Here is a 16303-nt window from a genome sequence, read left to right as displayed (position 1 = left end):
ACAGTTTTGAAATGTAATATATTTTCTGAGCCCATATTTACTTATGACAGATGCAAAAAAAAATCTGTGTCCCCAAAAAATAGAAGGGCAGAGAAAGAAAAATATTTGCATTTAACAGTGGGACTCTTTACAAGCACATGCCTAAATTTAGAACAAATTTAGTTGAAGTATTGTATCTTTATTTTGATTTAATCTTCATTTAAGCCTTGAAAGAAGTTCACAAACACATTTGGAAGTGACAAGCATGTAAGAATAATAACTTACCAGTCAGCTGTTCCGAGCTCGTGTTGGACCTGACATGTAATTTTTACTTCTACACTGTGGAAGGAAAATCTGACAAATTCAAAACTTTATTGCACAAAACACCACACTGACTTTCCTCCTGTCTTCAGAAGGGGCTTCATTCTTTAAAGACACAAAATATCTTTTAGAATAATTTATATAAAAAGATTAAGCTAACAATTTCTTCTTCCTAAATCAAGGTCCTCAGATGGGTGCTCAAAGTGAATTTCTATCATCTTACTATTTTCAGGGTAACAGGCAGTGATTGTGGTGTGCTCACTACGTACTAACGCACTCTGCTGAGCACTTTACACCTACAATCTAATTTACTGTTACAAAAATACTATAAAAATTGATTTATTATAATATACTGGGGAGGAAATGGAGAGTAGGCACATAGCTCTCTGTTTTTGGCTGATATATTACTACATAAAGGGTCCTATGTCCTAGAGTGCATTTCAGACTCATGCCAGCTCATTTTATTTTAAATAAGATCCCAACTTAGAAAATGAGCTTGAAATCTGTTTTTCGGGAATTCTGAAGAAAAAGCGAATGAGGAATTCAGTTCCCAAACTTCTTTGCAAAAGCATGCTCACATTGCAATATCCAGATTGGCTGTCTACACGATTAAATTAAAGTGGCAATTAATTTGTCACGTTTATAGGCAGAGTCAGAGATTAAGAGATTGAACCGGAGGATAGGGCCTGATGATGTGTTCTTGTGTAACTGCATCTATTGAGACAGAGTCTTGATCCGGCAAAGTTGTCTTAAGGTAACGCAAAGCAGTCACGAACAATGCAATTTTCTGGTTTCATTAGGTAAGCGTTATCCGTGATACATTATATGCTATGGAAAAAAGGCCACCCTCTGCTAAGAGATGCATGAATAGTTCATTTATCTGCTGGTCCATTTGGGGGCATTATGGAACTCAGAGCCCAGAACAATGGGCTCTATTTAATATTAAACAGGTTCTTAATAACCTGCTATTTCTCTCCACAGCTGCTGGAGGGTCCCTCCTGGACGTGCAGAGGTGCAGTTAGCAGTTCCCAAGAAGTTGTGAGCTACTGCCCCAGTACCAAGTGGTGCTCAGTTCACAAGTCGTGCGGATCACCGGACCGTCGGTGAGCCCCGAAGTGAGAACCTCCCAGTCTACGCTCGTCACCCCGTGTACCTCTCTCTGCAGACGCAGCTCGCCGCCTGGCCGGGGGTCGCCCCGGACCCTCGGGGGGGCCTGCCCTGCGGAGCCCGCCCCGGGGCGCGCTGCGGCCGAAGCCTGGCGGCGACGTCCCCCATCGACCCTCCGCGCCGACCTTTACGCCCAAGTGGGGCGCGCCCCGAGCCTCGCGTCCTCCCGGTGCCCGCGGGCCCCACCCCTTCCCGGGTCGTGCCCGCGACCGGGCCGGAGGCGAGGGTAGGTGGGTTCCCTGCCCGGCCCCGGCCCCGGCCCCGGCCCCGGCCCCGCTCCCGCTTCACTCGGTGCAGCTCCCCGGCGCGGGGCTGCGCGGCGGCGGCCGGCGAGGACACACACACACACACACACACACACACACACGCGCACACACGCGCGCTCCGGAGGGCTGAGCCCGGACAGGCTCGGCGCGGGGGGGGGGGGCGGGGGGGCGCACCGGCCCCAGCCCCCCGCCCTCCGCCCTCCGCCCCCCGCCCTCCGCGCGCGCCCCCGGGTGCAGGTCGGGCGCCCTCCTTTGCTCGGTCCTCCGCGCCGCCGGGGCGAGGGCGGAGGTGAGGGGTCGGCGCTCGGTCAGCGGGCGGGGCGGTGGGGCGCCCTCGCGCCTGGCAGCCCCCCGCCCCCCGCCCGCTTCGCCCGGCCGCTGTTGCAGTAACTTTGTTCCGAAGGTCGGAGGGGAGGGGAGACGCCGAGGGGCCCCGGGAGAGGCTGGGGAGCGCCGCGAACCTGGAGGCCCGGCTGGAGAGCGAGTCCCCGGGCGGCCCCGGGGCTGGGCGCGCGGCCGGGAGGCGTCGCCCCCGCCGCCGCCGCCGCCGCCGCCGCCGCCGCCGCCGCCGCCGCCGCCGCCGCCGCCGCCGCCGCCGGGATGCGCTCTGCCTAGCGGGGCTGCCGGGGGCGCCCGAAGGCCGCCGCTCCAAGGACGCGCGGCCCCTGCTCCCCGCGCGCCCCGGCCCAGACGCCGCCGGCGCCCGAGCCGAGCGGGCGAGCGGAGCTGCGGGGAGCGCGGGCGAAGGCGGCAGGAGGGAGGGCGCGCGGGAGGCGGCCCCTCCTCGGCGAGCCATGCGTGCCGCGGGCAGCTGAGGAGCCGCCGGGCGCCGCTGCCAAGTCCCCGCTCCGCTTTTGTCTTGCCCTCCAGTGAATGGGAAGATGGAGATGGATGTTGAGGGAGTTTCTCCGCGCCCGGAGCCCATCCCCCGCTCCCAGGGGGCCGGCGGAGCCTGCCAGGCGCCGCCACAGCCGCCCCAGCCCCAGCCCCAGCCGCAGCCGCCGCCGCCGCCGCCGCCGCCGCAGCCCCAGCCCCAGCAGCAGCCCCAGCCCCAGCCCCAGCCCCAGCCCCAGCAGCGGCCCCAGCAGCGGCCCCAGCAGCGGCCCCAGCAGCTGGCTCAGGATGAAGTGCCCGGCGAGAGTGCGGGCGCGGAGGACAGCGACGATCCCGAGGCGACACCCGGCAGCGACAGAGGCGAGAGCAAGGTAGGTCCACAGTGTTGGAGCTGTGACACCTTTTGGACAGAACCGAGCACCTCCGGTAGCGGCTGCCCCACCCGCCCCTGGCTTGTGCGGTGGTGGGGGCTGCAGATGTGGGGCGGGCGTGGGACGGGGGGAGTCGCGGGAGAGAGGGACTTTCCGAACTGGAAGGCGCGCGCGCGTGTGTGTGTGTGTGTGTGTGTGCGCGTGTGCGTGTGCGTGCGGGAGTCTGTCCCGGTTCCCGTGTTCAGAGGTGTGTGCCGAGGAAAGTCCTCGGGTCCGTGCGGTGTGGTGCCCAGGCAGAGCCAGCGTCCCCGGAGAGCCGCGCCGGCACACCTCTGCCTGTGCACGCGGTGTAACCAAGGCTTCAAGGCTTCTATACATGATGTAGGTCAAGGGGAAGCGTGTCTCCAGGAGCTCCCAAGTGGCTTCTGAGACTCCTTGGAGGGAGGTGACATCAACCTTAAGATGGCAACAATGGGAGCAAAGTTTGGCTCATTTGCAGAACGGGGAGCGCTGCCTAACCCAGCTCTAAACTCGAGGTCCTCCTCCTCCTCCTCCTCCTCCTCCTCCTCCTCGGCGGGCACCCTGCTAGCTAGGAGGGCAAGGGACCAGGTGCCTGGCAGCAGATGAGCCCTGGAAATCTTTTGCAGCCCTGCTGTGTCATTGTAGACCAGGGGATAGCTACTTCTTACAGTGGAGAGGAGAGTTCTTCAGGTAATTGGATTCCAGTAAGAGATTGCTCAAATGCCATCGTTCTCTGGTGCTGTTTCTTCTGTTGAGAAAATTGTAAAGGAAAGGAAGCGGCATAGGAAATACTGCCTTGGTAATATTATGAGAGTGTATTTATTACAGCTTGCTCTCTGAGCACAGTCTTTTTCCATTCACGCGTGGAGTTCCGTTTTGTGGAAGCTGGTGGTGTTCAGGTGTATCTGTGTGAAGTGTGCACATGTGTTTGTTAATGCATTTCTGAAACTGCTAATCGTGGGGAAAAGTTGGTGCAACAGAGCAGGATACCAAAGAAGGGTCAGTCAATATACTTTCTCACTTTTGATCACTTAAGGAAGTGTGCAAGAAAATAGCTACCTCGCCTGGTGAGAGGAGGATTGCATGGCACCGAGTGCTCCTCCTCGGAGATTTTGCCGTGGTTTCTGTTGGACCTTCCTGAAGGTACTAGTGGATTAAACAAATAATACCCGAAACACCTTGGGATCACGTTGAGGGTTGCTGTTCTGTATTTGGAGACAGGCTAGCTTAACAAGTTGGTATTTGCAAATGTTCAAAATTGTTTTGAATTTTGAAACTGAGGTAAGGATTGGCATTGTTGTTTATCTTCCCAAATCAATATTGTGATTTAAACGGCAGTCTACCACGAAACGGGAATTTGAACACACACTAACGGAACCGGGGTGCCTTACAAATGCACACAAGATTTACATTGTAAAAGCTATGATGAATTTTAATATTCTGATACCCTCAGCTTTCCAGTTGCTCTTGATTTCATGAATATTTAATTCTGTCATGACTGCATATTTACTACTTTAAATGACTGTGTGCGCTCAGTTATATGAAATAACCATAACCGGGTATGATATTACTTAATCCAGCTTTAAGTGTCTTTTGCAGAATAGGTGGGAGTAATTAAAATATACAACCAGTGCTGCTATTTCCATATTGTTGGTTCATGTGCCCTGAGCATGAGAAATTCCTGCCATCAGCAAAAATCTGTGCTTATTTGTTTCCCTTTGATGCACCATGCAGACTGTCTAATGTTCTACCGGTTGTGAGGAATAAGGAAGGCAATGCACTACAAAATTACAGCAGGTGAAGACAGGCCTGAAAGCGGGTTGATTACATATCGTTAATTAGCATGTTCAGATAATTGAGTATTCCACTGATGTGATTTGCTTTCCGTTTGTCTGCAATTTCTTGAGGTGGAAACAAAATACTACTTTTTTCCCCCTCCAGGTGTTTGCCTTAAAAAATCATGTTGCATCCTTCTCTTAAGCCAGAAATCAGCTGTGTTAACCCTTTGTTTGCCTCTGCTACTGGCTCTTCTGAGTTTGAGGACAGTTGCTGTGTTTCAGACTTTAATAACTATTTTTGTCTTTCATGGATACTAAGGCAAGTCATAAATTGATTTTTCGTAGCAAATCCTGGTTTCATTAGCGGGAGTGGGCTTTTGGGTGTCTGACCAAATTATTCTACTAAAATATAAATGGAAGACAAAGTGGGATAAAGTGGTATGCGGTTTTACCAAGCTGTTTGGGGTGAAGCGAGGCTATTATTGTGATAGGATTTAAACACAATAATGTACAGTTGTAATGCATTGGACTTGTATTTTCACTCATGAAAGTAATGAAATACGAAATTTGAATACTCTTTTATCTTAAATCTTCCTCCAAGGAAGGGTACTGTAAATAGGATGTCAATGGATATGACTCCCCTCCCCATCAAATAAGGTATCCAGGGAGGAATGGCATTTTTTTTCTCAGATTCTGATTTGGGGCCATGATTTTTTTTTTTTTTTGTCATGAATTTACCCCAGTTGTCTTATTGGAAAGGAAATCAGAGCTTAGTGCCAGATCAGCTTGTCTCCTCAATTGCAGGTGCATGGTTATACGTTCTCAGAAAGTCTCTGAAATAAGAGGAAAGGTTAGAAAACTGGATCAGTCAAAGGATTTTTTACATCAGAGTTTCATGATGTGACTGGCACTTTCTGTTCCTAGAATAACAATGCCTGATTCCTCTCTACCAACTTCTCTTCGGAGAAATGTTAAAGCAGCTACATACTATATACGCTTTGATTCCATGAATTGGCGTCGACCCTAAATCGACCATTTATTCCTCCTCTGTGCTTGCAGGCAGGTTTATATTAAACCTTCACAAAAAAACCAGTTTCCTCTCCTTGCAATGACATCCAAAGACAAAGTGTCCCCCCTTTGGGGACCTAGAGATATTTCCTCACCCATTATCTCAAGCACTTCTTTCTCGTGTCAGAAAAGAGTTTCTCTAATCTGAACAGAACCTTTTTCTTCTGGTCTTGCAGATGCATGGTCATACCCTTAAGTAAGAGACCTTCCCGTCCTCGAAAGAGTTCTCCACCCTGGATTTGATCATCCTCAAAACTTTCCTGCAGAGTTCTCTGCAGGCCTTAGATATTTCATTTTTTAGTGCCATTTAAAACTCTTTTGAAATGCTTTGTTTATGCTGAATAACTCCTGGATAAATATTTCTGAAACTTTCTTTGGAAAAGTTAAAGTTCCTTATGTTGAGGACCAGCACCCAGTAACTCACCCCATCTGTGCTATCTAGCTACTTATACAAATGTGTGAATTCTTCCCTTGATCCCAGATGAGTGATGTAAATGATTCTTTCTGGTCTCCTGTAGCTTCATCTTGTTCATGTGTTCTCCCCTTTTCTTCCCCCCTCTTCCCTCCCCCTTCAACACATACATGTGTACACCCCCCCCACACACACACCATTTACTGTTTACTGTGAAATGTATGTTCATGGCCCACATGTGAGGTCTCATGACCAAGCTTTCCTCTTCTGTTCAGTTCTCATTAAAGCCTTGATTTGAAAAATACATCTTGTGGTTTTGGACCAGAGAGACTCTGTGCGCTGTTGCTACCAGTGATACTTCACTGATGAATGTGACTCAAGATTCTCATTTCAACTGCTTTTCATCAGTGACACTGTCCTAAGTCATCAGTCTTACGGAGGTTGCTGCAGGGAATCTCTTACCCAGCCTGTCAAGACATTTTTAAAATCCTTTAATTTTGAAATAACTTTAGATCTATAAAAGAGTTGCAAACATAAGACAGAGTTCCCATAAACTCTTTACCGAGCTTCCTCTACTGTTAACATCCTTCTTAATTGTGCTACGTATATCACAATGAAGAAATTAACTCTGGCACAGTACTATTAGCTCAGCTTGTCCAGTCAACGTTTAGTGAGCGAATTTGTAAACATATTGAGGTTTTTCATTTTATCCTTCTAGGATTTAAGACTTTCTTTACACCTGAAAGGTCTTTGAGAGAGTATTTAAGAGCCAAATTTAATTGGCATTAACTATCCCCCCTTTTTTTCTGCTGGGTAGGAGCAGCCTGTGAAGTACAAAGGTTGAGGTCCCAGGGGATCTGCATCCTGCTGCAGTGAGCCCTAGGGGAATTACAACTTTGGCAAAGCTCTTGAGTGCTGTTAACTTATGGGGAGTGATAGTCTTCTTTTTTTATTTTATCCTGAAAAACATTCCTGTGCCAGGTAAGATAGGGTTTGTCAGTACACAGAGGACAGCAAAGTCTCAAGTGGCAAGTAGAGGAGAAAAGGCAATTGATAAAATCAAGACAGTTCACTTTGATGCCTAACCCCTTGGGTGTTTGTTTCTGGCATGAAAAATAATGGAAGCCCTTTCATTTTTGTATTATATTAGCCAGGTGAACTCTGATTTCCAGCACAGAAGCAGAAACTTGTCCACATTAGGCACCATGTCATTGTGATTAAGAGCGTTGGCTTTCTGATTAAGAGTGAAATCAGAAAGACCTGCATTTGCCGCTGGCTCTGTCTTTCACTTGGTCTTAACCTCAGTAAGATCCTGACCTTTCCAAACATCAGTATTTTCATCTGTAAAATAGGAATAATAATTATTATTATACAGCTTGAACGAGATAAACTATGTACAGTTTGTTATCCAGTGCTTCATACGTACTGACTGCTCAGCAATTGTTAATAATTGTGATTATTATTACTACCCTTGCGTCAGGGTTCTGAAAAGGAGAATGAGTTGGGGCTCTACGTTCACCTAGAATTTTCAGTTTCCCAGAGGTTTGTGGGGCTGGAAATGGTACAGACACACTATTCACCAGTCAGACCAAGTAGAACCTGATTCTGTTCTGTGGGCCTTGAGGTATTTTTCTGGTGGGCAGGAGTTTAGGAAAGAGTTACCTTTTATCTTTTTTTTTTTTTTTTTTTAGATTTTATTTATTCATTCATGAGAGACACACACAGAAAGAGAGAGAGAGAGAGGCAGAGACACAGGCAGAGGGAGAAGCAGGCTCCATGCAGGGAGTCCGATGGGGGACTCCATCCCGGGTCTCCAGACTCAGGCCCTGGGCTGAAGGTGGCGCTAAACCGCTGAGCCATCAGGGCTGCCCTACCCTTTATCTTGACTTATCAACAGACCTCTCCTCTCAGGAAAGCCAAGGAGGACCAGGTCAGAAGACCCCTGCATCCCAGTTCAAGACCCAGGGGTACATGCAACAATAAGAGAATATAATAAATAATAAGATAATAAAGCAAATGCATAGCCCTGTTTTTATACACTATATTTATGGCTTCTTGGGAGAAGTAGGTGGCACATTTTAAGACTTAAAAAAATGTTTGAACTAAAAAGTTGTTCCTTTCGGGTTCTTTGTTTGCAAGCAATAGAATCTGACTTTAATTTGAGCAAAAGGGTATCATTGTGAGGTCATAAGGTAATCGCAGAATCAAAGGAGAAATGATAAAACTGGTTTTGAGAAACACTGAAGCCAGGCGATCTCCGAAGATCTAAGTCGCAGAGAGTGAGGAACCATCTCCCAAGGGTACTGACACAAGAAGAATAAATTCCAGCCAGCTTTTTGCCTTTCTGTCACTCTGCTCAGGAGCCAAAGTCCAGGGCAAGGTTATCTAATGGACTTTGCTTGGATCAGATACCTGCCTCTTGGTCAGGGAAGAGTGGGCATTACGTTGAAGGTTCTTGCAAATTGTATTCTTTGGAAGGAGTATAGTCCCTGAGGAGGAAAATCAAGGTGCTGTTAGAAGATCAAGGGGGAATGGATACCAGGGGCAAAACAATTGGTGTAACTCCTCTCCTAGAGAGGTACAGGATGGGAGGGGGTAGAGGGAGATGGAGAGGGAAGCCGAAAGGAAAGGAGAGAAAAGAAAATAGAGAAATAGAGGCAAAGAGAAAAGGTGAGAATCAGACAAATGCACTTAAACAAGAACCTGAAATATTTTTTTTTAGCATTAATTTCCTACCATTTGAAAAGAAAGAAAACAGAGGAAAATTGAGTCTTCTATTGCTTATGTACAGGCTAGGTTTCCCACTTATAAAATGAAATCAGTGATGTGTTTCACATCTGCTGAACAGACTCAGGATGAATGTGATTGGGCTCTGATATTTTAAAACTGAGATCTTCCATGGAACTGCTGCCCATTAGAATGAATGAAATGCATTAACATTTTTTTTTTTTTTTTTTGGTCCACTCCTGAATTAAAGCAAGTTGGTTTTCTGCTCAAAGCCCTAAAGCATTTTCTTTGACTTTTGAATCCACATGTCAGTACATTCCTGTGCTTATATTTGGACCTTACATACTATGGAGAGAGTCCTGCAGGAGGAGGCCGACAATATGTTCCTCATTTTGGATGGCACATGTTGGGGGCGAGCTGTTCCTTCCTGAGCACACACACCCTTCCAGCGCCATGCCCGGCACATAGTGGGCCCTTATTAATAGCAGTTGATATTGAATACTGACTTGATGTGTCTGTCCACACTCATTATACACCCTCTAGATGCTGAGATCACAGACTTGAAAGAGAAACCCCCAGTTTCATGGGGGAGACACACTTATGCACGGATCATGATTCTGTAGGATGGGAGGACCATCAGAGAGATGAGAACACAAGGCAAATTCTTTGTAAGTGGGGCCACTTAACACATTTTTAAAAAAGTGAAGTGTTGACCTAACAAGCATTAGAAGTAACCAAATGAAATGAGACTGGGTAATATAGAGACACTAATAAAGGACTCCCGTTTCTGAGTTTGCTGCTGTAATAACCAATGGTGCAAGTCAAGTCGCATTCACAATACCAGTGGCAGGGCCTGCCCTGTCCATCTGTCCACACTTCCCCCTCCACCCATTTCACAGGATTGCATCCCCTCCCCAGGTTTGATCCCTTGTATTTTACCATCTGTTTTCTCTTTGAGGTGAGATTTCCTGGCATAATTTACAAGTAGTAAAATTCACCCTTCTGAAGTGTACAGTTCAGTAAATTTTGACAGTTGTATATGCCTGTGTAGCCACTACCCAAACAGGATGTGGAATATTTCTGTCACCTCCAAAGACTTCTCTTGTGGCCCCCTGCAGACAGTTCCCTTACTCTACCCCAGCCTTTTCCAAAATTTCATATAAATGAAGTCAAATAGCGTATAGTCCTTTGCATCTGACTTCTTTTGCTGAACAAAATATATTTGGTATTCACTCATTTTGATGTTTGCTTCAGTAGGTTCTCTTCTCTCTCTCTCTCTCTCTCTCTCTCTCTCTCTCTCTCTCTCTCTCTTTTTACTGAATAGTATTTCATTGTGTGGAATACCACATATTGTTTGCCCATTTATCCGTTGATGGGCATTTGGGTAGTACTGTGTTTGGCTTTAATTAAGAAACATTTTTTTGGTGGACATACATTTTTATTTGTCTTGGGTAAACTCCTAGGACTGGGACTGCTGGGTCATATTATAAGTATATTTAACTTTCTAAGTAGCTACCAGTCTGTTTCAAATATAGCTTGTTCCAAATGTACCGATCCAGCATGCATTTCTACCATCCATGCCTGAGAGGTCCAGTTGCTCCACAACATTGTCAACACTTGGTATTGTCAATATTTTTAATTTCATTCATTCTAGTAGGTATGTAGTCATGTCTTGTTGTGGCTTTAATTTTTATTGTCTTATTAACAAATAATGTTGAATGTGTTTTTTATGACCTGTTTGCCATCTGTATTTTTCTTTGGTGAAAAGTCTATTCAAATCTTTAGTGGTTTTTTTTAAATGTGTTATTTGTGTTTTTATTATTGATACAACCTATTATTTTCACATAGGTTTATGTTTCAGAAAACCTAGTGGAAGTTTGAGGAGATTACAAAGAAGAGTTATTTTGGGTTTCCTTTCTTGGGGGTTGTTGGTGAACCAACATTTATGGAGTGATTTTCATGTGCCAGTCATAGAGCAAGGTGGATTCACATTGGGTGATCTCATTTTATGCTCCACAGTAATCCTGCAAAATGACTGCTATTAGCTCTAAGATCACAGAGCTTGTACATGCCAGAGAAGAATTTAAATTTAAGTCTGTTGGACTCTTACTCTTTCCGCTTCATCAGGTGTGACTCCACACCTGCTGAAGTCCTGACGTGGCCTGTTCTCCACAACTTACTGGTTACTTTCCCAGCCCAGACTGCTTTCTCTGCTCTGGGTGTTTTAAAAGCAGCCCTTAGGTGAAATAACACTGCTGGCATTGACATGCAAATCAGGACATTGAGCTTAAGGCAAGAGAGTTCTCCCAGTTTTATTTCGGTCCTGAAAAAAAAAATCCTCTCCACTTCAAAAGATAGAAAGTTGAGAATTCTCCAGAGAAGTAGAAGGTTTGAGGTATTCATTTACATTTTAGTACCCAAGGATGTCCATCTCTCTAGCTCACTTGTGTGCTCTGGTTACCCAGAGGAATGGGGTGGGACTGACCCCTGGGAATCAGATCTCAGTTCAAACTCCAGGTTTGATCCTGCAGGCCCTGAGGACTTTGGACAAACCACGTGAACACTGATTTGAATTCTCTTAACGGTTAAGGTGATGGATAAGGGCAAGTTCCCCTTACCGCACTTGAGTATTAGCAGGAGTGACCAGCTCCTCTGTCCCTGGAAACCCTGGGTCCCAGATAAACCAGGACGGTTGGTCATCCTGATTACAGGATACATTTAAAGCACAGGGATCATTGCAGACTCTCAGGATATGAGAGCTGTCACTGTTGAAAGTGCTTTGGGGCATTCAATCCAGGAGTCTGAAAATGACTCATTGTATTTCAGAACTAATAAGGCCCTGTGAATGATTCCAGGTTCTCCAAATTGACTTAAAAAATAGTTCAAAACAAGACTTTGCATTTGAATTGGATGAATACCATTACTTTTCTGAATAAGTGGCTGTGGAACTTTGTAAAGCAGCTCCTTATGGCCTCCATCCATGAAGTGTGTTTTAGGAAGATGCTGAGATTTCCCTGGTTGGAGAAGGTTCATCAGGGGAGTGCCCTCACTGACAAGGACAAAATTCACCTTGATAAATCATTTTTAAAAAATTACATGGTTGCGGGGTGCCTAGGTAGCTCAGTCAATTAAGAATCTGACTCTTAATTTCTGCTCAGGTTTTGATCTCAAGAGTTCTGAGGTTGAGCTCTGTGTTGGGGGGTGTGGAGCCTGATTGACATTCTCTCCCTCTGCTCCTCCTCCTCTCCCTACTCGCTCTCTCTTTCTCTTTCACTCTCTTTAAAGTTTTTTTTTTTTTTTTTTTTTAATTGCATGGTTGAAAAATCCTAGAGGAAGACACAGGTAGTAACTTCTTTTTGACCATAGCAACTTCTTTCTAGATATGTCTCCTGAGGCAAGGGAAACAAAAGCAAAAAATAAACTACTGGGCTACATTAAAATAAAAACCTTATGCATAGCAAAGGAAACAATCAACCGAACTCAAAGGCAACCCGTGGAATGGGAGAAGATATTTGCAAATGACATATCTAATAAAAGGTTAGGATCCACAGAATACAAAGAATTTAAAAAACTCAACACCCTCAAAATGAATAATCTGATTAGAAAATGAGAAGACATGAATAGACATTTTCCCAAAGAAGATATCCACATGGCCAACAGACACGTGAAAAGATGCTCAACATTACTGATCATCAGGGAAATGCAAATCAAAACTATGGTGAGATATCCCCTCACACCTGTCAGAGTGGCTAAAATCAGAAACACAAGAAACAGCAGGTGCTGGTGAGGATGTGAAGAAAGGGGAACCCTCTTACAGTGTTGGTGGGAATGCAAACTGGTGCAGCCACTCTGGAAAACAGCATGGAGTTTCCTCAAAAAGTTAAAAATATAACTACCTTACAATCTAGCAATCACTCTACTATGTATTTACCCAAAAAATACAAAAATATTGATTCAAAGAGATATATGCACCCCAGAGTTCATAGCAGCATTACCAATAATAAATAGTGAAATTATGGAAACATCCCAGGTGTCCACCAGTTGACAAATGCTAAATATTCAATGGAATATTACTTAGTCATAAAAAGGATGACATCTTGGCCATTTACAACAACATGAATGTGGCTAGAGAGCATTTTTAAAAATATTTATTTATTTATTTTGATGAGGAGCAGGAGGGGCAGAGGGAGAGGGAGAGAGAAGCCTCAGGTAGACTCCCCACTGAGTGTGGAGCCTGATGTGGGCTTGATCCCAGGACCCTGAGATCACGACCTGAGCCAAAGTCAAGAGCAGGATGCTTAACTGACTGAGCCACCCAGGTGCCTTGGAGCTAGAGAGTATTATGCTAAGTGAAATAAGTCTGCCAAAGAAAGACAAATACCATATGATTTCACTGATAAGTGGAATTTAAGAAACAAATGAGCAAATGGAAAAAGAGAGGCAAACCAAGAAAGAGACTCTTAGCTATAGAGAAGAAATTGATGTTTACTAGAAGGGGTGGGGATGGATGAGTGAGGGGGTATATTAAATAGGTGATGAGCATTCAGAAGTACACTTGTGATGAGCACCAGGTTGTATGGATGTGTTGAATCACTGTGTTGTACAACTGAAACTAATATTTCATGTTAACTGGAATTTAAATAAAAACCTTGAAAAATGTCAAAAAATTGCATGGTTAGTGGGGTTGGTGTCACTAAGGATCAGACTCAGTATTTTTTCACGGGGCCTTTGGTTGGAAAGACACTGTTCTTGTATGGAAGGTAGTGGGACTTGGTGCTGTGACTTTGAATCCAGTTCTGACCATTCTTACTGAAATCTTGCACAAGTCACATTTTTTTTTTTTGAGTGTTATCAACTACGAAATGGGTATAGTATTTTTAACTTTCTAAGAACTGTCTAGATTGGAAACAAGTTCAGTAGTACATGAGCAAAGTCTTCTGTGAACTCTTACATAAGTCTGAGTGTGTGTTCTGACAAGTATCATCTGTGACCTTATTTAAGAAATTGAACAAAAGAGTGTATCATTTGGTTAAAGGTGCTGGAATATAGGGTCCATAGGTGCATGTGGTCATTCTTGGGAAGGATGTCTTCAGATGATACTGGGTGGCTTCAGGTGTCTGGGAGGTCTAAGGGGCCAAATCTGGGCTGTGGTACTCAGAACATCACCAGCTGACTTGGACAGCTTGCTGTCCTGCCGTTCTGCCTTGCTTGCTATTTGGATGACAGTAATACTGGTGTTTTTGTTTTCATTTATTATTTTTTAAGTTTTTGGAATTTACCCTGTCCTGCCCACAGCCCTTGCCCAAGCCATTTTCTTTGCCTGGAAAGTTCTCCCCACACCCCCTTCACTTCCCTGTCACCCAGGTAATCCCAACTCAGCCTTCAAAATTCAATTTGATACCCCAAGGAAGCTTTTCCTTATTTGCACCTTTCCCTGCTTATTGCATAAGTCTGGTCCTTGTCAATATGTTATCGTACATTCTTAATTGTACATTAGGTATTTAATATAAGCCATGATGATAGGCCTAGGTTTGTCTTTTTCACAGCTATTTCTCTTCCCCCCATTCCCCCAGCACAGTACATTGCATGCAGGAGGCCTGCAGATACATTTTTGATGAATAAGGTTGGCCATGAGTACTCATTTTGAAAATCTTTAATACCTATCTTCTGGCCCAGAATGGTCCCTGTTCTCATGCAGCCCATATTCTAGGGGGAGAGACAGAAACTAAACAAGTAAATAACTAAATAAATATAATAGATAATAAAGAAACAGCTAAATAAATAATATGATACCAGTGGCTGCCTGGCTGTCTGGCTACAGGCATATATTTAGCATCCCTGCCTAACCATATTTTTACAAGAGCTTCCATTTAGGGCAGTAGAGAAAGAACTACCAACCAGTCTGTTTTCTAGAGTTGCCACCTTCTGACAGCCTCAGAACCTGGCTACCTCCTCTACTTCTCTCTGCTTCTGCTAGAGTCTAAGTTCTCACCCTATTGGCATTATGAAATCACAGCACATGTGCCAGCAGCTCTCCTTCCTGTTTTCATGTCAGACATCGCTAGTTCCTCCCAGCACTCTTCCCTAATGAGTTCGGCCTTAGCTCTGGAAGCAGATATTCATTATCAGTTGGAGGTGGCCTGTGAGATGAAGTCATGGGGCTCTCCTTGCCCTTGGTGTATGGCTTTCCCAGCAGTGCTTTCTCACTTACCTGGACAAGACAGTCAGTCCTCAGTAACCATGTCCTCCCCCCCAGTTTCCAGACCTGCATTCTCTAATCTGGTAGTCAGGAGACATATACGGCAATTGAAAGTTAAATGGAATGAAAATTAAAGAAAATTAAAAATTCAGTTCTTCATTTGTATTAGTCGCATTCAGTTGCTCCAAAGCTGTAAGTCGAAAGCCTACCCCGTTGGGCAGTGCATATCTAGAACATTTCTATCATTGCAGAAAGTGCTGTTGGGTAGCCATGTTATAGAATGACTTTACCCCTCCAGGCCCGCCCCAGCCATTGTTGACTGAAATCCCCCTGAGATGCTCTGAAACCAATTCTTTGACAAGGATGAAGATTTTATGACCTCCTAGGGTTTGGTTTAGGTTCTTGGTGAATTACTTACAGATTGTCTTTGAACTACTCATACTGTTGTGTACAGAGGCTGCCTAGAGCAAGGTCTCATTCAAAAATTTTGTCTGGTGGTGTTGCTATTTTTACTTAGGTGTTCCACTAAATCTTGGTGTTTGTCCTTGGCCATTATAGAAAAACAGTCCCGGGTAAAGTGGTTCAAGAGATGGCTTTTCTATTATCCAAGGTCAAAACCTTTATTAGTGGGTAGTTGAACCTGTCGCTGAAGCACCATTGACACCTCTTCTTTGCAGTTTACTAATGATTGTCTTCCCACTGTGGGGATTACTGTGATGATACTTGTCAGAACACACAGGCAGAGGAATCTTGCTGAGAGCCCAAGTCTGATAGCATCGCACAACCCCTGTGCTTGCAACAACAATGCAGGGAATAATTTTCGAATTATATAATGGATAAAGAGTATTAAGTTACAAAGTTCTACCCTTAAGGTGTCCTATTTTTCTTCTTCATTGTCTCACTCAATATAGTTCTAAGTTCACTATGATTACTAGGGGTTTCAGGTTGAGATAAATAAGAAAAAAAGAGGATATGAAAAAGAAAGTCTGATAATGAAAGCTTCCTTTTTGACCCTTTTTATATATATATTTTTTCATTAGTGACTGAGAAGAGTGATCTTTTTAAGATTGGAGGAGGACTGGGGAGTTAGTCCTAAAAGATGCTAATATGGGACTTGCTGTGCTTTTGTCTAGCACATTACTTGCTTGTCAGCAGGAAAA

General features: G+C 44.9%; 1 protein-coding gene across 18 annotated transcripts in view; it reads left to right on the top strand.

The window, feature by feature from the left end:
* Positions 1-1281: 1281 nt before the first annotated feature.
* Positions 1282-16303, top strand: part of RBMS3 (RNA binding motif single stranded interacting protein 3) — a 1278291-nt gene continuing 1263269 nt past the window's right edge. For 10 of the 18 annotated variants that reach the window (XM_072726646.1, XM_072726634.1, XM_072726637.1 and 7 more), the window contains exon 1: positions 2345-2938. In XM_072726646.1, coding sequence (XP_072582747.1) covers positions 2615-2938 — 324 coding nt within the window. In that variant the 5' untranslated portion in view covers positions 2345-2614. Of the gene's footprint in view, positions 1404-1906; positions 2023-2343; positions 2939-16303 lie in introns of those variants that run through there. The other 8 variants (XM_072726632.1, XM_072726644.1, XM_072726638.1 and 5 more) reach the window with 4 other exon arrangements.

This window comes from Vulpes vulpes, chromosome 11, assembly GCF_048418805.1.
Source record: "Vulpes vulpes isolate BD-2025 chromosome 11, VulVul3, whole genome shotgun sequence".
Lineage (NCBI taxonomy): Eukaryota > Metazoa > Chordata > Mammalia > Carnivora > Canidae > Vulpes > Vulpes vulpes.
The sequence above is the reverse complement of the archived record's forward strand: the minus strand, read 5'-3'. Positions and strand labels throughout refer to the sequence as shown.